Source organism: Ixodes scapularis, unplaced genomic scaffold (assembly GCF_016920785.2).
Source record: "Ixodes scapularis isolate PalLabHiFi unplaced genomic scaffold, ASM1692078v2 PGA_scaffold9__187_contigs__length_104089568, whole genome shotgun sequence".
NCBI classification, from domain to species: domain Eukaryota; kingdom Metazoa; phylum Arthropoda; class Arachnida; order Ixodida; family Ixodidae; genus Ixodes; species Ixodes scapularis.
Genome location: NW_024609884.1, coordinates 21,147,312 through 21,172,876, shown reverse-complemented (window position 1 = coordinate 21,172,876; position 25,565 = coordinate 21,147,312). Strand labels below are relative to the sequence as shown.

At 43.3% G+C, this 25,565-nt stretch overlaps 1 protein-coding gene across 2 annotated transcripts in view; it reads right to left on the bottom strand.

The window, feature by feature from the left end:
- LOC120837831 (protein spire homolog 1) overlaps positions 1-25,565 on the bottom strand; it is a 251,359-nt gene that overhangs the window by 64,664 nt on the left and 161,130 nt on the right. For both annotated transcript variants that reach the window (XM_042287143.1, XM_042287142.1), the window contains one exon: positions 591-708. In XM_042287143.1, coding sequence (XP_042143077.1) covers positions 591-708 — 118 coding nt within the window. The remainder of the gene's footprint in view (positions 1-590; positions 709-25,565) is intronic.

Genomic DNA, 25,565 nt, shown 5'->3' with positions numbered 1-25,565 from the left:
GGTCATGAGTAACTATGACGTAGATGCAGATCAGAGAGCCAGAAAAGCTCTTTTTAACCCTGTTTATTCTTAAATGCTATACCTTTCCAGGCACAGTTTGAAGTGCCACAAAATGAATGTGTATCAATAAAGACATTTTTTTAAGAACCGAACCATGGTACTAAAAACAGTTCACCAGTTTGAGGAAGCCTTGTAACAAATCCATGCCATCTTTTTTTTTTTAATGTTATGTGCCTGCTTTATTGAACAATAAAAATACATAATAAAAAGGCAAACTATCTCACAGAGGGAAGTAGTCATCAGTGATTCTGTTCTGGTTCTCCAGGTAGAAACTGAAGAGTGCAGCTCCAACCGATGTTACAAAAGAGAAGCATGGTTTGTAAAGGGGAGGACTTGACAAGGAAACACCTAAAAAAATACCGTCGCAATAATAATAGCAACTCAAGAAACAAAGATAAACCCTTGTAATGATGCAGCTGCCCCCTTGAAGTTGTTTGGAATACGTATAAGTTGCCACTAACCAAACCATACCTCTCTAAATCCCTCCCTGGTAATCTGGGAAAAAAGCTCCAAAATAAAATACTGCTTACCAGAGCTGCTCCTTTTTCGAACTGGCCTCAATCTTTGGGGTTGCCGAATGTCCTCCATTAGCCGGTCATGCACGGATGTTTCTTGACGCGGTGCAGGCTTGAGTTTTCTTCTGGAGGCCTGAAAAGCAAAGTCTTCAATCAAACACATACACTCTTAACTTCCCATCAATCTTGGAAAGCAACTAGCAACGCATTACCGGTAACATAACTATCTACTTTTTTCAGTACCTTGTAACTGTAACTTGTTACTGCTTAGTGAAAATAACTTGTAACTGTAACAAGGTTACTATTTTTTTAAAGTAACTGTAAAGAGTAACGTTGTTACAGTTACTACTCAGATTGATGTGCAAAAATATTGCAAACATGACAATTAAATCGTCGCGCAACTCGTGAGGGAGTCCCAAGTCCTGCTACAAAAACCTACTAAAGCACAAAAAAAAAAAAAAAAACTAAACTTTGGATGACCCTGTTTGGCAAAGCTGGTCCCACCAACTGGGAGGATGGGGATGCTTCATTGTTGTCTTGCATTTGTTTCCCAGTCTTTTGAATGAGATAAGGCCTAGGCAGTAAAGACTGGCTTCGTTTTCCAGAGCTTCTGTGCTTAATAGGTAACTTGCCCCTTTCTTCCTATTGTTACCTACAGTTGTAGATGATCAGCCCGAAGAACATTCACTGAACATGTGCACCTGTGCACATAGAAGGAAAGGCAGGACACTTGCTTAGTAATAGAGAAGGCAGCGAATACGTTGTCAGACTTGAAGCGGAAGCAGACAGAGACCAAGGCATAAAATGTAAGTAAACAAAGCTTTCCAGTGAACTAAAAAAAAAATGTGTGTAGGCTCTATGGTGGCAATGCAGATCTTGATATAATAGCTCATTGCCTATACTTCGTTTTTGACCTTTATTTGTCATGGAGGACTTACATTCCGCACAATCTTTTTGGGAAACGGGGACATCCATATTAACGGGGCATGACGGCATATCAGGTGAATATGTAAAGTCACACACAGAACAAAGATACTGCCGTAAGAAGCCCGAAATCAGATGATTAAAACATTGGGCACACAGCACTTAGTATAAAAGTGCTTCAATTTGTTGTGATACCTGTTTAAGAAGTAGGGTAAAGGTATGGTTTCAATAAACTGCAAAACATGTAGCGCCATGCACCCTTACTGAAAGGTATTCTGGGAACGACCTCCACTGTGCTTTCGCGGGTGTCGGTGACTCCACGACTGCCCGCATGAATAGTGACCACTCAGAACTCTCGACACCTCTGGACAGTTTCTCAGTCATGTCTTCATCAGTCAAATCAGAAGTCAGATCAGAAGTCAGATCTTCATATTTGTGCAGTGACTTTGGACAGAACAGTTGTAACCAGTTACATGGTTGGCAGTTTTTAATCTGTCTTAACGTGGTGGTGATTAAGGCAGAGTCAGGTGGAGATTCGGGCTGCCAGAGGACGGAGGAAATGCAGGGGAGGGAAGGCAAGCAACTGTCCTGCCCTTTTTCTCTGCCTGTTTTGCTTTCTCCTGTATTACATGGTACATGCTGTGGGGGCAAGGACGCTTCCAAGATTCGTACATGCCTTGCGAGTGGCCTTTTCTGATTTTTACAAAACGGCCTATTAATCATCCAAGAAAAACAGTAAAACAGACACTTTTAGAAATATTTAAGGTGCATGCAGCATTATAATGCATTCCACAAAACCCCATACAAGAATGCCCCACCATACCCTGTTAGCTTTTGGCAGACAGGTGCAACCATAAGAAGGCATATTCCTGTTTTGGTTTTCTCTTCATTGTTGGACTTAAAATGCAGTCAATACATATAGGGTGTATTGAATATTAGTTGTATTTGAGTTGCAATAAAAGGCAGTATGTGGCTTCCCTCCTTCAAATAGTGGCTTATTTAGTGGTTTTTGATAATGTAAAGCAAGTTCCTAATTTCAACTAGATCTTAACCTTCAGTAATAAAAAACTATTAAAACATTTGATGACTTGCCTAATAGTTATTAGAAACTTTAGGACAACAAAGGGTAGACAGTTGCTTAACCAACTGAATACATTTTCTATTTTATTGAGTGTGGAGAGAAATTCAAGGTCTAAAATGTATGGTGTGCCAGGCTTGTAATTAAGGGATTTCAGGAGATGCAAACAGATGCGAGCTGTGCAATAAACCAGTTGCATTTTCCATTTTGTTCAGTATAGCATGAGATGCACTGCTGCATAGTATGGAAGGTTTGAAACAGTGAGTGTAAGGATGCTAATTCAGAAATTTTGGGAGATGGAAGCAGTTGAGAGTTCCTCAATAAACTAAATATACTTGCTATTTTGTTGAGTTGAACTGGTGCCAGGTATTTAAAGTATGAAATGTTAGGTGCGTGAGGAAATGAGAGGAGACAATCAAGGAAGTTTGGGAGACGCAAGCAGTTGACAGTGAAGCAACTGAATGCACCTGCCATTTTGTTCAGCATGGAATGAAATACACTGCTATATGGTAAAAAGAAGTCTGAGGCAAAAGGTGTGCTTGGATGACACATAAGAAATTTCAGGAGATGCAAGTAATTGAGAGCTACTGAATCATCCAAATTCATTTCACATTTTGCAGTGCATTCCATGCAGCAGAGCATGGAATGCACTGCTGCATGGTACGTAAGATCTGAAATATAATATGTATGAGGCTGGTTAATTAAGTGGCTTTTGAAAGATGCAAGCAGTTGAGAGCTAGTCAATCAACAATTTGCATTTTCCAATTTGTTGTTTATTGTATGGCATAAATTGCTGCATTATGCAAGGTCTGAAACATAATACGTGAGGCAAGTAACAAAGGATTCTCATAAGATGCGAATGGTTGAGAATTGCTCAATCAACTGATTGAATTTTTCACTTTCTTGAGTATGCTATAGATTGTATACAGGCACATAGCCAGGATTTTGATTCGGGGGGAGGGGGGGGGGGGGGGGGGGGCCTGCCCATGACAAAATGCTGTATGAGGGAGAGGGGGGAGAGGAGGCCCCAGCAAAATGGAAACCCCCCCCCCCCTCCTGGATAGATGCCTGATTATATAGCTGTATAGCATGCAAGGCCTGAAATAATATGATGTATGAGGCAGGCAATTAAGAAATTTCAAGATATGCAAATGGTTGAGAGTTATTCAATCATATTGCAGTTTTCACTTTGTAGAGTATGACAAGAAATGCACTGCGGCATGGTATGGAAGGCTTGGAACAGAGAGCGCAAGGCTGGTAATTCAGGAATTTCAGAAGAGGCATACAGATGAGAGTTGCTCAATCAACTACATCTTTCACAAGATGCGGTTGTGTTGTCCCTGTTTTAATTGTTTTATTCTTTCTTCATCCGTGACCCAAACCAACACGCTCTTCTCCCAAGCGTGCTCAAACAACCGATTGCATTTTCCACTTTTTTTTTCAGTATGAGATAAAATGTGCTGCTACATGGAATGGGAGATTTGAAACATACAGTGTGTGACGCTGGCACAAAAAGGAATGCAGCACAGTATGGAAAGTTTGAAACAGGGTGTGTGAGGCTGACAATTCAGGAATTTCAGAAGATGCCTATGGTTGAGAGTTAACTCGACCAACCGAATGCATTTTATATTTTGTTGGGTATGACAAGAAATGCACTGCTGCGTGGTATGGAAGGATTGAAACAGAGTGTGCGAGGCTGGCAATTCAGAAATTTCAGAAGATGCATACAGATAAGAGTTGCTCAATCATCCGATTGCATTTTCCATTTTGTTCAGTATGAGATAAAATGTGCTGCTACACGGTATGGGAGGATTGAAACATACAGTGTGTGAAGCTGGCATAGAAAGGAATGCTGCACTGTATGGAAGGTGTGAAACAGGGTGTGTGAGGCTGATAATTCATGAATTTCAGGAAATTCCTATGGTTGAGAGTTACTCGACCAACCAAATGCATTTTATATTTTGTTGGGTATGACAAGAAATGCATTGCTACATGGTATGGACGGATTGAAACAGTGTGCAAGGCTGGCAATTCAGAAATTTCAGAAGATGCACACAGATGAGAGTTGCTCAATCATCCGATTGCATTTCCATTTTGTTCAGTATGAGATAAAATGTGCTGCTACATGGTATGGGAGGTTTGAAACATACAGTGTATGAGGCTGGCATAGAAAGAAATGCTGCACGGTATGGAAGGTTTGAAACATGGTGTGTGAGTCTGATAACTCAGGAATTTCAGGAGATGCCTCTGGTTGAGAGTTACTCGACCAACCGAATGCATTTTATATTTTGTTGAGTACGACAAGAAATGCCCTGCTGCATGGTATGGCAGGATTAAAACAGAGTGTGTGAGGCTGGCAATTCAGAAATTTCAGAAGATGCATACAAATGAGAGTTGCTCAATCAACCGATTGCATTTTCCATTTTGTTCGGTATGATATAAAATGTGCTGCCACATGGTATGGGAGCTTTGAAACATAGTGTGTGAGGCTGGCATAGAAAGGAATGCTGCACGGTATGGAAGGTTTGAAACAGGGTGTGTGAGGCTGATAATTCAGGAATTCCAGGAGATGCCTGTGGTTGAGAGTTACTCGACCAACCGAATGCATTTTATATTTTGTTGAGTATGACAAGAAATGCACTGCTGCATGATATGGACGGATTGAAACAGAGTGTGCAAGGCTGGCAATTCAGAAATTTCAGAAGATGAATACAGATGAGAGTTGCTCCATCAACCGATTGCATTTTCCATTTTGTTTGGTATGATATAAAATGTGCTGCCACATGGTATGGAAGCTTTGAAACATAGTGTCTGAGGCTGGCATAGAAAGGAATGCTCCACGGTATGGAAGGTTTGAAACAGGGTGTGTGAGGCTGATAATTCAGGAATTTCAGGAAATGCCTATCGTTGAGAGTTACTCGACCAACCGAATGCATTTTATATTTTGTTGAGTATGACAAGAAATGCACCGCTGCATAGTATGGAAGGATTGAAACAGAGTGTGCGAGGCTGGCAATTCAGAAATTTCAGAAGATGCATACAGATGAGAGTTGCTCAATCAAACAATTGCATTTTCCATTTTGTTCAGTATGAGATAAAATGTGCTGCTATATGGTATGGGAGGTTTGAAACATACAGCGTGTGAGGCTGGCATAGAAAGGAATGCTGCACAGTATGGAAGGTTTCAAAACAGGGTGTGTGAGGCTGATAATTCAGGAATTTCAGGAGATGCCCATGGTTGAGAGTTGCTCGACCAACCAAATGCATTTTATATTTTGTTGAGTATGACAAAAAATGCACCGCTGCATGAAATGGACGGATTAAAACAGGGTGTGCAAGGCTGGCAATTCAGAAATTACTGAAGATGAATACAGATGAAAGTTGCTCCATCAACCGATTGCATTTTCCATTTTGTTCGGTATGATATAAAATGTGCTGCTACATGGTATGGGAGCTTTGAAACATAGTGTGTGAGGCTGGCATAGAAAGGAATGCTGCACGGTATGGAAGGTTTGAAACAGGGTGTGTGAGGCTGATAATTCAGGAATTCCAGGAGATGCCTGTGGTTGAGAATTACTCGACCAACCGAATGCATTTTATATTTTGTTGAGTACGACAAGAAATGCACCGCTGCATGTTATGAAAGGATTGAAACAGAGTGTGCGAGGATGGCAATTCAGAAATTTCAGAAGATGCACACAGATGAGAGTTTCTCAATCAACCGATTGCATTTTCCATTTTGTTTGGTATAATATAAAATGTGCTGCTACAGGGTATGGGAGGTTTGAAACACAGTGTGTGAGGCTGGCATAGAAAGGAATGCTGCACGGTATGGAAGGTTTGAAACAGGGTGTGTGAGGCTGATAATTCAGGAATTCCAGGAGATGCCTATGGTTGAGAGTTACTCGACCAACCGAATGCATTTTATATTTTGTTGAGTATGACAAGAAATGCACCGCTGCATGGTATGGAAGGATTGAAACAGAGCGTGCGAGGCTGGCAATTCAGAAATTTCAGAAGATGCACACAGATGAGAGTTGCTCAATCAACCGATTGTATTTTCCATTTTGTTCGGTATGATATAAAATGTGCTGCTACATGGTATGGGAGGTTTGAAACATACAGTGTGTGAGGCTGGCATAGAAAAGAATGCTGCACGGTATGGAAGGTTTGAAACAGGGTGTGTGAGACTGATCATTCAGGAATTCCAGGAGATACCTATGGATGAGAGTTACTCGACCAACCGAATGCATTTTATATTTTGTTGAATATGACAAGAAATGCACCACTGCATGGTGTGAAAGGATTGAAACAGAGTGTGCGAGGCTGGCTATTCAGAAATTTCAGAAAATGCATACAGATGAGAGTTGCTCAATCAACCGAGTGCATTTTCCATTTTGTTCAGTATGAGATAAAATGTGCTGCTACATGGTATGGGAGGATTGAAACATACAGTGTGTGAGGCTGGCATAGAAAGGAATGCTGCACGGTATGGAAGGTTTGAAACAAGGTGTGTGAGGCTGATAATTCAGGAATTTCAGGAAATGCCTATGGTTGAGAGTTACTCAACCAACCGACTGCATTTTATATTTTGTTGAGAATGACAAGAAATGCACCGCTGCATGGTATGGAAGGATTGGAACAGAGTGTGCGAGGCTGGCCATTCAGAAATTTCAGTAGATGCATACAGTTGAGAGATGCACAATCGCCCAATTGCATTTTCCATTTCGTTCAGTATGGCATAGAATGTACTGCTGCATAGTATGGAAAGTTTGAAACACAGAGTGTGAGGCTGATAATTCAGGAAAATCAGGAGATGCCTAGGGTTGAGAGTTACTCAACCAACCAATTGCATTTTATATTTTGATGAGTATGGTATGCAATGCAAGCCCTGAAATGTATGAGTGAGAATGGTAAGTAAAGAATTTCAAGAGATGCAAATGTTGCGAGTTGCACAATCATCTAATTCTATTTTTCAAAATGATGAGTGCGGTATGGATGGAATGCACTACTGCATGGTATGCAAGCTCTGGAATGTGAGGTGTGTTAGACTGGTTGTTTAAAAATTTCACGAGATGTGCATGGTTGAGAGTTGCACAATCAACCCATTGCATTTTTTTATTTTGTTGGGTATGGTATGGAATGGAATGCACTGCTGCATGGCATGCAAGCTCTAAAATGTATGGGATGTGAGGGTGGTCACTAAGGAATTTCATGAGATGCATATGGTTGAGAGTTGCACAATGAACCAATTGTAGTGTCCATTTTATGAAGTGTGGTATGGAATGCACTGCTGTATGGTGTACAAGGTCCGAAACATATGGTGTGTAAGACTGGCAAGGAGTGTGTTAAGTCCGTGCTCCGGAGCGCGAGAGAGATTGGCGCTCCATTCACTAAACAGACAAGAGCACCATCGGAGACTGACACATGAGCGTGCTCTTAGTGCACTGAGTATTTCTTGGAGCGCGAGTGACTTCTTTGTGCTCTGTGATGTCACACCAACAAACAAGATGGCTGCACTGACTGAAACGTTGTCTTGGCCCAGCGAACGTTTTCTTAGCCCACTGAACAAAGATACTTCGATTGGAAAGCTGAAACATCAGTTAGCATCGCGGAAAAGGGTTGTTCATTTATCTCGCCTGAAAACGAATTCATCTATCGAACGGTAGCGTGCCGATAGCTCAGCTACGGATAAGTTGTGGAGATGAGAAGACAGTCAGACCGCTGTCCTTTTTAGAATGCTTAGCCCAGCCCCAGCGAATAAAGATACTTTGATTGGAAAGTCGAAACATCAATTAGCGTTGCGGAAAAGGTTTGTTCATGCATCTCGCCTGAAAACTAGTTCATCTATCCAACAGTAGCATGCCGATAGCTCAGCGACAGAAAAGTTGTCGAGATGAGAAGACAGTCAAACCGCTCTCCTTTTTGGAATAATTTGCCCAGCCCCAGCGAATAAAGATATTTCGATTGGAAAGCCGAAACATCAGTTAGCATTCCGGAAAAAATTTGTTCATGCATCTCGCCTGAAAACGAATTCATCGATCGAACGGTAGCGTGCCGATAGCTCAGCAACAAAAAAGTTGTCGAGATGAGAAGACAGTCGGACCGCTGTCTTTCTTAGATTGCTTAGCCCCGCTCCAGCGAATAAAGATACTTCAATTGGAAAGCCAAAACATCAGTTAGCATTGCGGAAAAGGTTTGTTAATGCACCTCGCCTAAAAAGGAACTCATTTATCGAATGGTAGCATGCCGATAGCTCAACAATGGAAAAGTTGTTGAGATGAAAAGAGAGTCGGACTGCTGTCGTTTTTAGAATGCTCAGCCAAGCCCCAGCAAATAAAGATAATTCGATTGGAAAGCCGGATCATCAGTTAGCATTGTGGAAAAAGTTAATTTGTTCATGCATCTTCAGTCCCAGATGAAAATTGTCGCCTCAAAATAAATTCATCTATCGAACGGTAGCATGCCGATAGCTCTGCGACAGAAAAGTTGTCGAGATGAGAAGACAGTCAAACAGCTGTCCTTTTTAGAATGCTTAGTCCAGCCCAGCAAATTTAGATACTTCGACTGGAAAACCGAAACATCAGTTAGTGTTGCAGAATGGGTTTGTTCATGCATCTCGCCTGAAAACGAATTCACCTATTGAACGGTAGCAAGCCGATAGCTCAGCGACAGAAAAGATGTCGACATGAGAAGACAGTCGGACCGCTCTCCTTTTTAGAATGCTTAGCCCAGCCTCAGCGAATAAAGATACTTCGATTGTAGAGCCGAAACATCAGTTAGTGTTGAGGAAAAGGTTTGTTCATGCATCCTGCCTGAAAACGAATTCATCTACCGAATGGTAGCAAGCCGATAGCTCAGTGACAGAAACGTTGTTGAGAGAAGAAGTTAGTTGGACTGCTGCATATCTTAGAAGGGCAGCAGACAGCACTGTACCATGCACTGCTCCATGGTGCAGTGCATGGTGCACTGCACCATGCACTGCATCTCCCAATAATTTGGGAGATGCAAGTGGAGCTGCTCAATCAACCCACAGCATTGTCCTTTTTGCTGAGTATAGTAAGGAATTGCACACTGCTGCATGGTGTACACAGTCCGAAATGTGTGATGCGTGAGGCTGGCAAGGCTTCAAATGCAATGTGTACAAGACTGCTAATTCACAAAGATTTGGGAGATGCAAGTGGTTGAGAGCTGCTCAATCAACCCATTGCATTGTGCTTTCTATCCGAAACATATGGTGCATGAGGTTGGCAAGGCTTAAAATGTAATGCGTGTAAGGCTGGTAATTCATAAAGACTTGGAAGGTGCGTTGGTTGAGAGCTACTCAATGAATCCATTGCATTGTCTTTTTTGTTGAGTATAGTATGGAAAGCAGTGCTGCATGGTGCACACAGTCCAAAATATATGGTGTTAGAGGCTGGCAAGATTTAAAACGTAATGTGTGCGAGGCTGCTAATTATTGAAGATTTGGTAAATGCAAGTGGTTGAGAGCTACTCAATGACTCCATTGCATTGTCCTTTTTATTGAGTATGGTATGAAATGCGCTGCTGCATGGTGTACAGTCACCACTAAATGAAACCCGAACGCCGGAACACGTGGCGGTTGATACAGGCTGCTCCACCTGGAGGGCCCCTGAGAACTAATGAAAATGCGCCTGGGTGCGAGGGTGTGGGTCCTATTAAGATGAACTCGACCCTTGCGCGGTGAGTCTGGGAGTTCCGTGTTTCGCCAGCGGCACGCTGCAAGTGCCGTCACATGCGACACAAAAAGCACTGTCACTCACTTTGTGTATCGGATTCCCAGCGATATATCTTCAGCACTGTCATTCATTATTGCTTTGTGTATCGCAAGGGTGAAATGGAAGTTGAAACATTCCGTGCACAGACGACCCGTAGTGCTTGATGACGTGTCACCGGAACCATGCTGGGGCTCCAATGAACAACGTGCCACGCGCGGTTTCTGAGAAATAGTGAAACGTCATAAACGCAAAATAAATTTTGTTTGTTTGCACAACCATACTCTTTATGAAAAAAAAAAAAAATACTGCGACAGACCGACACGGATGCCTTGGTTTTTATGAGCAATGCACATGTTTTCGTGCGAGGTTATCACTGGGTTCTTAAAAAGAGAAAAATTGCTTGCTGACGCTCTCTTTTGTAACCACAGATATGCCAGGCGTATCGATTCCGGAGCGGAATAAATTCATCACCTTGTCTGAGCAGGGCTTATCGCAAAGAGCTTAAGTGGCCGCCCGGTGTCGACCGGGCGACAGTGCGGTGACAGAAAAAAGCACCCCGAGTGACTGCGCTTACAGCACGCCACCGGCGAAACGCGGAAGTCCCAGACACACCGCGCAAGGGCTGAAGACATCTTTGCAGGACCCGCACCCTCGCACCCAGGTGCATATTCATAAGCTCTCAGGGGCCCTCCAGATGAAGCAGCCTGTATCAATGGCCACGCGTTCCGGCTTCACTCCGTGCTGACTGTACAAGGTCTGAAACGTACAGTGAGTGAGGCTGGTAAGGTCTGAAATGTGATGTGTGTGAGGCTGCTAATCAAGAATGATTTGGGAGATGCAGGTGGTTGAGAGTTGCTCAATCAATTGACTGCATTTTCCATTTTGTTCATTGTGGTATGGAATGCACTGCTGCATATACTATCGCGGACACGATTACCTTTAACACAGCAGCCGTGGCCGTTTTGCCACTTCAGTGCCAGATAGCAGGGGCATTCTTAAACACTGCAGCTACCCCGCCTACCCTGTGTGGCAGAATCGTTCTTCCAAGTTGCAATAACACTGTCTCCTTGTCGTCTGCTAGGCGCAAAGAAGACGCCGCCACAGAACTTGCCGATGTTTGCTTTACAGGCTTTTTTTGGTGCCTCTTCCGGTATAGGGATTTCCTGACTCTTGGAAACAAATCAGTCAAACATCCAACGAAGGAGAACTATCAAGCTAAGAACAACTAGCACAGCATTTTTTAAACAAGAAGAAAAACCAAGAATAGGCGTCTGTCCAATTAATAAAAGTAATCTACAGATATATATATATACAATCATCGGCAACGATTATGCTTAGCTCAGTAATTCCCCTTTTTCGGTTGTTTGGCTGACTCGTTTCTGCAAATCAGAGAATTTCTGTACCGAAAGAAGCACCCACAAAAGCCTGCGAAGCAAACATCAGCAAGTGCTGTGGCGGCATCAGCTTTGCAACTAGCAGACAACAAGGAGAGAGTGGGCGCGCTAAGTCCGTGCTCCGGAGCGCAATAGTTTGACGCTCCTTTCACTAAGCGGACGGGAGTGCCACCGGAGACTGACACTCGAGCGCGCTCTTCGTGCACCAAAAATTTCTCGGAGCGCGAGTGACTTCTTCGCGCTCCGTGGCGTCACGTAAGCAAACAAGATGGCTGCGCTGCTTTTGAGACCGTCGAGACGAGAGGCGTAGCCGGACCGCTGCCCCTTTTCAGTTGATTAGAGCTGAATCAAGCAGGTAAAAACGATTTGATTTGAAACCCAAGACAGCAATTAGCGTTCCGAAAAAGGTTTGTTCGTGCATCTCGCCTGAAAAAGAAATTCATCTGTCAAACGGTAGCGTGCCGATAGCACAGCGACAGAAAAGTTGTCGAGATAAGGAGATTCGGACTGCGCTGTTCCTTTTATAATGCTTAGCCCAGCAAATAAAGATACTTCGACTTGAAAGCCGAAACATCAGTGAGCGCGTTGAGGAAAAGGTTTGTTCGTGCGTCTTGCCTGAAAACGAATTGATCTATCGGACGACAGAACAGTTGTGATGAAAAGACAGTCAGACCGCTACCCTGCTTAGAATGCTTAGCTCAGCTGCAGCGAATAAAGATACTTAGATTGGAAAGCCGAAACACCAGTTAGCGTTGCGGGATAGGTTTGTTCATGTATGCCACCTAAAAACGAATTGACGTGCTATCGAACGACGGTGTGCCGGTATCGCCGTGGCTTTTGTCTCGCTGCGAGACGGAACCGACGGAACCAGGGAATCTTTGACAAATTTGGGGGTTTCCTGCGTTGACGAGCGGGTTCAAGAATGTTATCTTTAATTTAAATCGTAACAGCATGCATCGTCAATAAATAGATCGGCCAAGGTAACCTTCCAGATATGTGCACAAAAAGAGTCTTCAAACCTTTCAGGAATATCAAAACATTTGTAGAAACTTCATAACGTCGCAGTCTCTTTTGCTTTAGAGTCTGCTGCTCCACACGGGCCTAATTATTTATCTTCGAAATATTTTCGGCTTCTGCCACCCGTATTCACGGTTGGAAGGAGCTCGTGTGGCTCGTTGATAGTTTGTGGCCGTGTTCCAAAACTTACTCGATCTAACTCTAGGGTAAAGGTGGTTATCGAAAACCTACCCGCGTCCAGCGTTTCTCTAATTTTGTTGTCACAGGACGTAATCCGCCAGGGTAGCTCGGATCCATTCGAGTAGCTTTGGAACGCAGCCTCGGTGTATCGCGCGCTTGTACGCTATGCGCCGTTTAGTTGTTGTGCTCGGAGTATGAAACTCGGAGCGTCGGAGTAGGAGTAAAGGAGCGCCGACTTAACGCACCCAGTGTGATCACAACCTGGAAGAGTAATTTTGCTGCACATATTAGACAAAGTATGCGCGGTGTTAAGGAGTGTGCCTACTATGTGGCACTGGAGGTATGGAACAGCGACAGCTGCCGTGTTATGGCTAATACTGTCCGCGATAGCACAAGGTGCAAAACGAATGCTGTGTGAGGCTGGCAAGATCTGGAACGTAATATGTGTGAGTGTGTGATTATGTAAGGCTACTAATTAAGAAATATTGGGGATGGAAGTGGTTGAGAGATGCTCAATCAACCAATTAGCATTTTCCATCTTGTTGAGTGTGGGATGAAATGCACTGCTGCATAATCTACAACAGGGGTCTCAAACCCATTTGAGTGGGGGGGCCAGATATTGAAACCCCGAAAAGTCGAGGGCCAATGTAAGGCGGCGGCGGCGAGGGAGAGGGGGGGGGGGGGGGGGGGGGGGTAATGGAGAAAAACCTCTATGGTCCTGCTTGTCACATCTGTGGGTTTGATTCGTTTTGGGGGCTACTTTAGCCTGTTACCTCATATGATAACAAGAATTAAAATGACACTGCGTCGCCACCAGGCTGCAATTTTTTTATAGAACAAAATAGTGCGCACACTAAAGTTCCCGTTGCTAAATTCATCGGGAATTATTCAAACTAAAGATTTCTTTATACGACAGTTATTGCTCTCCTGGCAATTTTTATAGAAGCAGTTTGATAAAATATTTGTATTTTTTACGGTAGTGTGTCTGAACGCGAGAATTCTAAGCTCCTAGATTTATCTTCGGCAATCGCTGCTACCGAGGCGAGAGTTCTTGCAGCTGAAGTGACAAAAAGCTGGAGAGCAAAAATTAGAACGAAACAGTGTTATAACATTTTAAGAGCAGAGCTACGTATATAACATTACTCAATTGGTGATATCAAATTATTATGGCACATGCAATTTCTAGCACTCAAGACATAGGAACAAAGGCTCACAGCCGGTTACTTACGGACCGCGTGTTTGAGACCTTTGATCTACAAGGTCCGAAACATATGGTGCATGAGGCTGCCCAGGTCTGAAACCTAGTTGTATGTGTGAGCTTGTGAGGATGCTCATTAATAAAGATTTGGGAGATGCAAGTTGAGCTGCTTAATCAACCAATTGCATTTTCCCTTTTGTTGATTGCAGTATGGAATGCCCTGCTACATGGTGTACAAGGCCCAAAACAGATGATATGTAAGGCTGACAAGATTTGAAAGGTACTGTGCGTGTGGCTGCTAAGATGTCGGAGATGCAAGTGGTTGAGAGCTGCTAAATCAACCGATTGCATTTTCAATTTTGTAAAATGTGGTATGGTATGTCCTGCTGCATAATGTACAAGGCCCAAAACATGGTGAGTGCGGCTGGCAAGATTTGGAATGTAATGTGTCTGAGGCTGCTAATTCACAAAGATTTGGGAGATGCAAGTGGTTGAGAGCTGCTCAATCAACCAATTGCATTTTCCCTTCTGTGGAGTGTGGTATCAAATGCCCTGCTGCATGGTGTACAAGGCCCAAAACCTATGTGAGTGAGGCTGGCAACATGTATGAGGCTGCTAATTCATAAAGGTTTGAAAGATGCAAGTGGTTGAGAGCTGCTTAATCAAGCGATTGCATTTTGTAAAGTGTGGTATGGAACACCCTGCTGCATGGTGTACAAGGCCAAAAACATATGGTGAGTGAGGCTCGCAAGATTTGAAACGTAATGTGTGTGAGGCTGCTAATTCATAAAGATTAGGGAGATGCAAGTGGTTGAGAGCTGCTCAATCAACCAAATGCATTATCCATTCTGTTAAGTGTGGTATGGAATGCAGTGCTAATTGGTGTACAAGGCCCAGAACATATGGTGAGTGAGGCCGGCAAGACTTGAAATGTAGTGTGGGTGAGGCTGCTAATTCATAAAGATTTGGGAGATGCAAGTAATTGAGAGCTGCTCAATCAAGCGATTGCATTTTGTAAAGTGTGGTATGGAACACCCTGCTGCATGGTGCACAAGGCCCGAAACATATGATGAATGAGGCTGGCAAGATTTGAAATGTAATGTCTGTGAGGCTACTAATTCATAAAGATTAGGGAGATGCATGTGGTTGAGAGCTGCTCAATCAACCAATTGCATTTTCCATTTTGTTGACTGTGGTATGCAATGCCCTGCTGTATGGTGTACAAGGCCCAACACATGTGAGTGAGGCTGGCAAGATTTGAAATGTAACGACTGTGAGGCTACTAATTCATAAAGGGTTGGGAGATACAAGTGGTTGACAGCTGCTAAATCAACTGATTGCATTTTCAATTTTGTTATATGTGGTATGGTATGCCCTGCTCCATAATGTACAAGGCCCAAAACATGTGAGTGAGGCTGGCAAGATTTGAAATGTAATGAGTGTGAGGCTACTAATTCATAAAGGTTTGGGAAATGCAAGTGGCTGAGAGCTGCTCAATCAACCAATTGCATTTTCCATTTTGTTGAGTGTGGTATCAAATGCCCTGCTGCATGGTGTACAAGGCCCAAAACCTATGTGAGTGAGGCTGGCAACATTTGAAATGTAATGTGTATGAGGCTGCTAATTCACAAAGATTTGGGAGATGCAAGTGGTTGAGAGCTGCTCAATCAACCAATTGCATTTTCCATTTTGTTGAGTGTGGTATCAAATGCCCTGCTGCATGGTGTACAAGGCCCAAAACATATGGTGAGTGAGGCTGGCAAGATCTGAAACGTGACGTGTGTGAGGCTGGTAATTCATAAAGATTTTGGAGATGCAAGTGGTTGAGAGATGCTCAATCAAGCGATTGGATTTTCCATTTTGTAAAGTATGGTATGGAATGCCCTGCTGCATAACGTACAAGGCCTAAAACATATGGTGAGTGAGGCTGGCAAGATCTAAAACGTAACGTGTGTGAGGCTGGTAATTCATAAAGATTTGGGAGATGCAAGTGGTTGAGAGCTGCTCAATTAACCAATTGCATTTTCCATTTTGTTAAGTGTGGTATGGAGTGCCCTGCTGCATAATGTACAAGGCCCAAAACAGTGAGGGTGGCAAGATCTGAAACAATGTGTGTGAGGCTGCTAATTCATAGATTTGGGATATGCAAGTGGTTGAGAGCTGCTCAATACCAATTGTATTTACCATTTTGATGAGTGTGGTATGGAATGCCCTGCTGCATGGTGTACAAGGCCCAAAACATAAGATAAGTGAGGCTGGCAAGGTTCGAAACGTAATGTGAGCGAGGCTGTTAATTCCTAAACATTTGGGAAATGCAATTGGTTGAGAGCTGCTCAATCAACCGATTGCATTTTCCATTTTGTTAAGTGTGGTATGGTATGCCCTGCTGCATAATGTACAAGGCCTAAAACATATGGTGAGTGAGTCTGGCAAGATTTGAAATGTAATGTGTGTGAGGCTGCTAATTCATAAAGACTTGGGAGATGCAAGTGGTTGAGAGCTGCTCAATACCAATTGTATTTCCCATTTTGACGAGTGTGGTATGGAATGCCCTGCTGCATGGTGTACAAGGCCCAAAACATATGATAAGTGAGGCTGGCAAGGTTCGAAACGTAAAGTGAGCGAGGCTGTTAATTCCTAAACATTTGGGAAATGCAAGTGGTTGAGAGCTGCTAAATGAACCGATTGCATTTTCCATTTTGTTAAGTGTGGTATGGTATGCCCTGCTGCATAATGTACAAGGCCTAAAACATATGGTGAGTGAGGCTGGCAAGATTTGAAATGTAATGTGTGTGAGGCTGCTAATTCATAAAGACTTGGGAGATGCAAGTGGTTGAGAGCTGCTCAATACCAATTGTATTTCCCATTTTGACGAGTGTGGTATGGAATGCCCTGCTGCATGGTGTATGAGGCCCAAAACATATGATAAGTGAGGCTGGCAAGGTTCGAAACGTAATGTGAGCGAGGCTGTTAATTCCTAAACATTTGGGAAATGCAATTGGTTGAGAGCTGCTCAATCAACCGATTGCATTTTCCATTTTGTTAAGTGTGGTATGGAATGCCCTGCTGCATAATGTACAAGGCCCAAAACATATGGTGAGTGAGGCTAGCAAGATTTGAAATGTAGTGTGGGTGAGGCTGCTAATTCATAAAGATTAGGGAGATGCAAGTGGTTGAGAGCTGCTTAATCAACCAACTGCATTTTCCATTCTGTTAAGTGTGGTATGGAATGCAGTGCTAATTGGTGTACAAGGCCCAGAACATATGGTGAGCGAGGCCGGCAAGACTTGAAATGTAGTGTGGGTGAGGCTGTTAATTCATAAAGATTAGGGAGATGCAAGTGGTTGAGAGCTGCTCAATCAACCAACTGCATTTTCCATTCTGTTAAGTGTGGTATGGAATGCAGTGCTAATTGGTGTACAAGGCCCAGAACATATGGTGAGTGAGGCCGGCAAGACTTGAAATGTAGTGTGGGTGAGGCTGCTAATTCATAAAGATTTGGGAGATGCAAGTAATTGAGAGCTGCTCAATCAAGCGATTGCATTTTGTAAAGTGTGGTATGGAACACCCTGCTGCATGGTGCACAAGGCCCGAAACATATGATGAATGAGGCTGGCAAGATTTGAAATGTAATGTCTGTGAGGCTACTAATTCATAAAGATTAGGGAGATGCATGTGGTTGAGAGCTGCTCAATCAACCAATTGCATTTTCCATTTTGTTGACTGTGGTATGCAATGCCCTGCTGTATGGTGTACAAGGCCCAAAACATGTGAGGCTGGCAAGATTTGAAATGTAACGACTGTGAGGCTACTAATTCATAAAGGTTTGGGAGATACAAGTGGTTGACAGCTGCTAAATCAACTGATTGCATTTTCAATTTTGTTATATGTGGTATGGTATGCCCTGCTCCATAATGTACAAGGCCCAAAACATGTGAGTGAGGCTGGCAAGATTTGAAATGTAATGAGTGTGAGGCTACTAATTCATAAAGGTTTGGGAAATGCAAGTGGCTGAGAGCTGCTCAATCAACCAATTGCATTTTCCATTTTGTTGAGTGTGGTATCAAATGCCCTGCTGCATGGTGTACAAGGCCCAAAACCTATGTGAGTGAGGCTGGCAACATTTGAAATGTAATGTGTATGAGGCTGCTAATTCATAAAGGTTTGGGAGATGCAAGTGGTTGAGGGCTGCTCAATCAACCAATTGCATTTTCCATTTTGTTGAGTGTGATATCAAATGCCCTGCTGCATGGTGTACAAGGCCCAAAACATATGGTGAGTGAGGCTGGCAAGATCTGAAACGTAACGTGTGTGAGGCTGGTAATTCATAAAGATTTTCGAGATGCAAGTGGTTGAGAGATGCTCAATCAAGCGATTGGATTTTCCATTTTGTAAAGTATGGCATGGAATGCCCTGCTGCATAACGTACAAGGCCTAAAACATATGGTGAGTGAGGCTGGCAAGATCTGAAACGTAACGTGTGTGAGGCTGGTAATTCATAAAGATTTGGGAGATGCAAGTGGTTGAGAGCTGCTCAATTAACCAATTGCATTTTCCATTTTGTTAAGTGTGGTATGGAGTGCCCTGCTGCATAATGTACAAGGCCCAAAACATATGGCGAGTGAGGGTGGCAAGGTCTGAAACAATGTGTGTGAGGCTGCTAATTCATAGATTTGGGATATGCAAGTGGTTGAGAGCTGCTCAATACCAATTGTATTTCCCATTTTGATGAGTGTGGTATGGAATGCCCTGCTGCATGGTGTACAAGGCCCAAAACATAAGATAAGTGAGGCTGGCAAGGTTCGAAACGTAATGTGAGCGAGGCTGTTAATTCCTAAACATTTGGGAAATGCAATTGGTTGAGAGCTGCTCAATCAACCGATTGCATTTTCCATTTTGTTAAGTGTGGTATGGTATGCCCTGCTGCATAATGTACAAGGCCTAAAACATATGGTGAGTGAGGCTGGCAAGATTTGAAATGTAATGTGTGTGAGGCTGCTAATTCATAAAGACTTGGGAGATGCAAGTGGTTGAGAGCTGCTCAATACCAATTGTATTTCCCATTTTGACGAGTGTGGTATGGAATGCCCTGCTGCATGGTGTACAAGGCCCAAAACATATGATAAGTGAGGCTGGCAAGGTTCGAAACGTAATGTGAGCGAGGCTGTTCATTCCTAAAAATTTGGGAAATGCAAGTGGTTGAGAGCTGCTCAATCAATCGATTGCATTTTCCATTTTGTTAAGTGTGGTATGGAGTGCCCTGCTGCATAATGTACAAGGCCCAAAACATATGGCGAGTGAGGGTGGCAAGATCTGAAACAATGTGTGTGAGGCTGCTAATTCATAGATTTGGGATATGCAAGTGGTTGAGAGCTGCTCAATACCAATTGTATTTCCCATTTTGATGAGTGTGGTATGGAATGCCCTGCTGCATGGTGTACAAGGCCCAAAACATAAGATAAGTGAGGCTGGCAAGGTTCGAAACGTAATGTGAGCAAGGCTGTTAATTCCTAAACATTTGGGAAATGCAATTGGTTGAGAGCTGCTCAATCAACCGATTGCATTTTCCATTTTGTTAAGTGTGGTATGGAATGCCCTGCTGCATAATGTACACGGCCCAAAACATATGGTGAGTGAGGCTAGCAAGATTTGAAATGTAATGTGTGTGAGGCTGCTAATTCATAAAGACTTGGGAGATGCAAGTGGTTGAGAGCTGCTCAATACCAATTGTATTTCCCATTTTGATGAGTTTAGTATGGAATGCCCTGCTGCATGGTGTACAAGGCCCAAAACACATGGGGAGTGAGGCTGGCAAGATTTGAAATGTAATGTGTGTGAGGCTGTGGATTCATAAAGGTTTGGGAGATGCAAGTGGTTGAGAGTGGCTCAATCAAGAGATTGCATTTTCCGATTTCTTGTGTTTATGAAATGCACTGCTGCATGGTGTACAAAACCTGAAACAATGTATGTGAAGATGCTAACTAAAAAGGTTTGGGAGATGGAAGTGGTTCATAGCTGCTCAATCAGCCAACTGCATTTTCCAATGAGTTGTGATAGTATGGAATGCACTGCTGCATGGTATGCAATGTCTCAAACGTAATATGCGTGAGGTTGCTAATTAAGGAACTTGGGAAGGTGCCAGTGGTTGAGAGTTGCTCAACCAACCGATTCTATTTTTGCAACTTGTTATGTATAGTATAGAATGCACTACAGCATGATATACAAGGTCTAAAATATAAGGAGTGTAAGGCTGCTAATTAAGAAACTTCCAAGAGTTGCAAGTGGTTCAGAGATAGTCAAGCAACTGAGCATAGCTTGCTTTTTTGGGGGGAATGGTGTTAAATGCACAACTACATGATAGAGCACCACATGGGCTCGGGGTTACCCTAAAGCCCGAGCCCGGCCCGGCCCAGATCTTGGTAAGCCTGGGCGCTGGCCCTAGCCCGGGCCCGGGCCGGGCTAGGGCCAGAGCCTTGGTGGGCCTGGCTCGGTCTCGGGGCTGCGGCCCGAGCCTGATCTAGGCCCGTTAATGAGTGTAAGTAGTAGGTCTCGTTTCAGCGTGGAAATTCAGTGGGCAACTAGTTCATCTCAGCTTTGCTAATGCAGTAAAACTTGTCTTAACGACAAAAAAAACATGAGCATGGCTTCACCACGCTGCATACAATGACATATAACTTGGTGTGGGTGGCGAGAGAAATAAAATGTGATTATGTATGCAGTCATAATTTATTTCGTGATTAATCACTGCACTCTGTAGGTCGACGGATTAACACAAGGCAAGCGTAGCAAAATGATATGATAAGTACGATATGTCTACGCTGCATCACAAGCTGACAAATATCATAGTTCTTCCTCCCTAAATGCAGCATGTCGGGCGCTACAATATCTTGCATTGTGTTTCTTGGGCATCACAACATCAACACGTCCAATAGCGTGGCTTTCTATGCTCAAACTGAGGTGCTGAGCACACTGCTATCATAACTGGTTGATGGGCATTGAGCAAAAACGCCTAACGCAATGCTCAGCGACTCTATCAGGAGCCATATCTGACGTTCCCAGCCACCTCAGACGAAATTGGCAATAACTGTTCGCTTCTCAGGCTCGCACAGCTAAGTTTTTCCGACCACCTGCGGCAGAGCCCCTGAGGTAGCCTGAAATGGTGGGAGTCTCGGAGAAAAAAATTTCCACATCTTTCTTTTCTTGCTAAGAAAGATCTATGTATTCCTGCAAACAAGTGCCAGTAGTGAAAGAAACTTTAGTGCTGTGGGCTACATTATGCAGGAGAGGAGAATCTGCCTAAAGCCAGATTCATTGGATAACCTTTTGTCCTTGCAAAAAAAAGCCTGTAGTCTTTTTATTCCATAAATAACATGTTTGTCATAAGTTGTCTTCCCTTGCTAGTCCCTGGTAAATCTAGAGTAAGTAAAAGCAATAATTTTAAGTGTGCGGCCCCTGAAGAAATACTATTTGTTTGTAGAAAGCTACCCGTGAACAAATTCAGTTTGGAAGTAATTAATCTGACTATTGTAATGCCGTTCAACTCGTCCTGGCGATAAAAAAAATTGAGGCCGGAGTTGCCGTTTGTTGCTTAGGTCTATAGGCCAATGAACTCATAGATCCCACTTTTTGTTAATTTATTATTTTTTAAGACTAATATCACTCTTTGGTGTCACAATTCAACATAGCCTAGTTAAATTTACAAGTGTTCGTAGCTCCGTCAGGTTCCGACATACAAAAAAAAAAATTTGCGTACCAGCAATCCACCCTCAACAGTCATATTACCATATAGATGTGTCTAATGGCTGCAATCAAGAAATAGCCGCACCCCTAACTTCAAACAAAAAAAGCAGAAAAAAAATATATTTCAAAATTACCCGTTTATAGGCTGCACCTATGATTTTAGAATGGCTGGAAACATATCTAGTTCGTAGCGCAAAAACTCAAGGATGTTGTTTTTTGTTTTTGTCTTTTAAGTACTGCTGGCAGATGGTACACACCCGGCAGCGGCAGCCAACGACATTGAGGCACTCTATCCTCTCTGTTTGCGCCTCTCACTTTATCTCTAACCAGATGCAGTGCATCTTTTTGTGTTTGCCGAGTACCCCCCGGTTTCCCGCTGTCATCCACTTCAGGCTTCTGGATGGGCAAGCATGCGAGTTACACGGCAAGCTTTAAACTCAAAGTTGTTACCTTTACTCAAGACAACAGCAAAAGAGCGGCCGGGCGAAAGTTCGGTGTCGACGACAAATGTCTACGCCCTTGGTGCTCCCAAGAAGATGAAATAAGGAAGACCAAGACTACAAAGCGCACTTCCCGGGGCAAGCAGAGCCCGTTTCCCGAAGTTAAAGATTTGCTCCTTCAATTCGTAACAAGCACTGGGGGCAATGGCTACGTGGTTTCGACGAAGATGCTGCGCATGAAAGCGCTCGACATTGCACGGGACAAGAACATACCGGCAACTTTTTTCAAAGCCAGCAATGGAGTGACTCAGCATTTTATGAAGAGAAGGAACCTGTGCATCCGCCGTCGTACAAAAATGTGTCAATGTCTACAAGAAGAGTATGAAAAAAAGCTGCTCACGTTCCAGAGGTTTGTTATCAAGATGCAAAAAGACCATGGTTACATACCGTCGCAGATAGGCACGCGGACCAAACGCCGGTTTGGTTTGACGCACCAGAAAACGCGACGGTAGATGCGAAAGGTACCAAGAGCGTCCATGTCCTCACAATAGGTGCCGAAAGACAGCGATGTACGGTCATACTTTGTGTCACAGCAGACGGGTGAAAACTTCCACCTTACGTCGTTTTTAAAAGAAAACGTGTACCCACAGAGCCGTTCCCTAACGGCATATTTGTTCGAGCACAAGAGAAAGGATGGTGACGGATGAACTGGTGAAAGACTGGTTGACCTGTGTTTGGAAAAAGCGACAAGGTGTGAACCTCGACACGCGATCGCTGCTCATCTTGGATAGCTTTCGGGAACACCCGACTGAGGGTGTGCGAGAACGCCTTTGCGCGTCGGAAACAAATTCGGCCATCATACTTGGAGGTATGCCCGGCATGCTTCAGCCACTGAACGTTTCAGTGAACAAGCCCTTCTATTGCAGATTTCGCCGTGCGTACACTCAGTGGATGGACACAAACATCCACCAGAAAAAACCGACTGGTCGGCTGAAGAAGGCGTCCCTTGTAGAGGTTTGTGGCTGGATTCTCGAAGCATAAGCGCAGTTTCCTTCAATATCATGGCAAAAAGCTTCAAAATAACTGGAATTTCCAACAAGCTGGATGGTACGGAAGATGACTTCATTTGGGACAGACGCCGAGACGAGTTCCGAAGATGAGTGCTCTACTACGGACGAGTGAAAAGGACTTTGCATACCTGTCTATGCAATACCGATATATGTTTTTTTTTTGTTCTACCAAGACGTCCAAGTACTTCCATTTAATGAAGGCAATTAGTGTAACTGTTAACAAAAAAAAAGGATTTCCAAAAAAATGTTTTTGTTTTTCTCCATGTAATAGTCGCACCCCTACAGCACCCCAAGTGGCGGGATTCGAACCCGCCACCTGGGGATCCGTAGGCCGGCGCTTTGCCCTGGAGACACCGAGGCGGTGGTCGCACCCTTAGTTCTCGCCCAAAATCATAAAAAAATACCTGCATTTATTACACGCGTATATACGGTAATTGGATCAAATTACGTTGCCTAATACTTTCGTACTCCATGCGGCAAAGTGTAGACAAGATTACATAAAATTCTGGACTGGGCCCGTGCCTGTTTTAAAAGGTAGTGGGCCGGGCTGGGACGGGTAACATAGAAATCGCTTCGGCTCAGGCCGGGTCGGGGCCCGGTTTCAAACACCTGGGCCGGGCTTGGGCGGGCAAATAGTAAAAAAAGTGGCCCGTGCAGTGCTCTACTACATGCTATGCAATTTAAAAAACCTGTAAATATTTTGTATTTAATATCATATTAAGGAATGTACTTGTACTTAAGTACTTGTACTTAAATACAAAAAAGTTGAGTATTTCAAATGCTGTCCAAATACAATTTTGGGCACAGCTCTCTGCTCTCTGCAATCAAGTGGAATATTATGCGGAGTCAAGTATGTGGGACAAACCTCAAGATGCCTCAACAATAGGTCATTAGAGTACAAGAGAAATGTAAACACGAAAGCGCCGAACTCTGAAATCGCAAAGCACATCGAGGAATGCAACAACTGTACTGCGCACTGATCAGAAACGGAGGTTCTACATAAAGAGCGAGATTATATTAAGAGGGTCGTTAAAGAAACGATAAGTATAAAATCAATGGGAAACTGCATAAACCAAGCATCAATGCAACTTGGAAGCAACTCCAGAAAGTTTCCGAGACTATAAACGAACACATTGATTCGCGAGAAAAGGGAAGGGAAAAGAAAAGGGAAAAAGGGAGATCAGGGGGACAATATGAGGTTAGGGTACGTCGCCGCGGTTTGGAGGTCACCCAAGATGTGTTTCACCGAAATAATTCTTCTCTCAAAGTATTTTTTTTAAGGGTATGTGTGGTTTTGGTGCTACTGTTTAGGATAGTTCGGCACTTTTCTTTCAAGGTCACTGCGATGCCCTGCAGTGTCCTCGTTTTATGTGTGCTGACGTCGGCAATTTTATCAGGTTCACTACCATGTCCCGAGGCGTCCTACAGATAAGGGACTTTTTGTCTGTGCGTGCGCTTGATTTCTTTGTGTGTCATGTATGTTCTCTCCATTTGGAACTGTTTTCAACAAAGGAGTTTTCTGCGTAGAGTGTGGCTGGAAAGGGCTTCGTGGGTATATATATAGGTTGGTCGAAAAATAAACCAGTTAGCTGAGTTTGAGACGTCCTTCTTTGTGTCTGTTCCTTCTACTAAAAAGTTTCCAATTTCTTCCACCACAGTCTCAAGTGTTATATGACATGATTAGCGATATTATGCGCTCTTTGCAATGCGAGTGATATGCAAAGAGCAATAAACTTGCTGCGCTTTACTCATGATAAGCATGTATAAGAAAAAAACGGAAGAGTAGAACAAGGGATAAACGGGATGGGCTTAATTACTGACTTTCTGGTTGACTAATTTAATTTTTTAAATGTTGCATTAATGACATGTTTGGAACGTCTTTATTGCTTTAGTTGAGCCTTTCAGACTAAACTTGTACTGAATACATTGTGTTTTTGACATACCCATTTATCTAATGACAAACAAATTTTATTTTTAGAGCTGCAACTTTTTTTTAAGTACTTGATTCTTGGCATACTGTAAACGATTAAATTTTCGCGAGGACCTAATTTTCACAAATCGCCTACAATTCGCGAAAAATATGTCCCATTAACAATTCGGGCAATATGTCAACGCTACGGAAGCTACACTCGATTGGCAAAAATTAGAAACCGCGAATAATTTCAAATTTTTAGCTTTGGCTTGATTTGCGAAAATTTGAGCCCACGAAA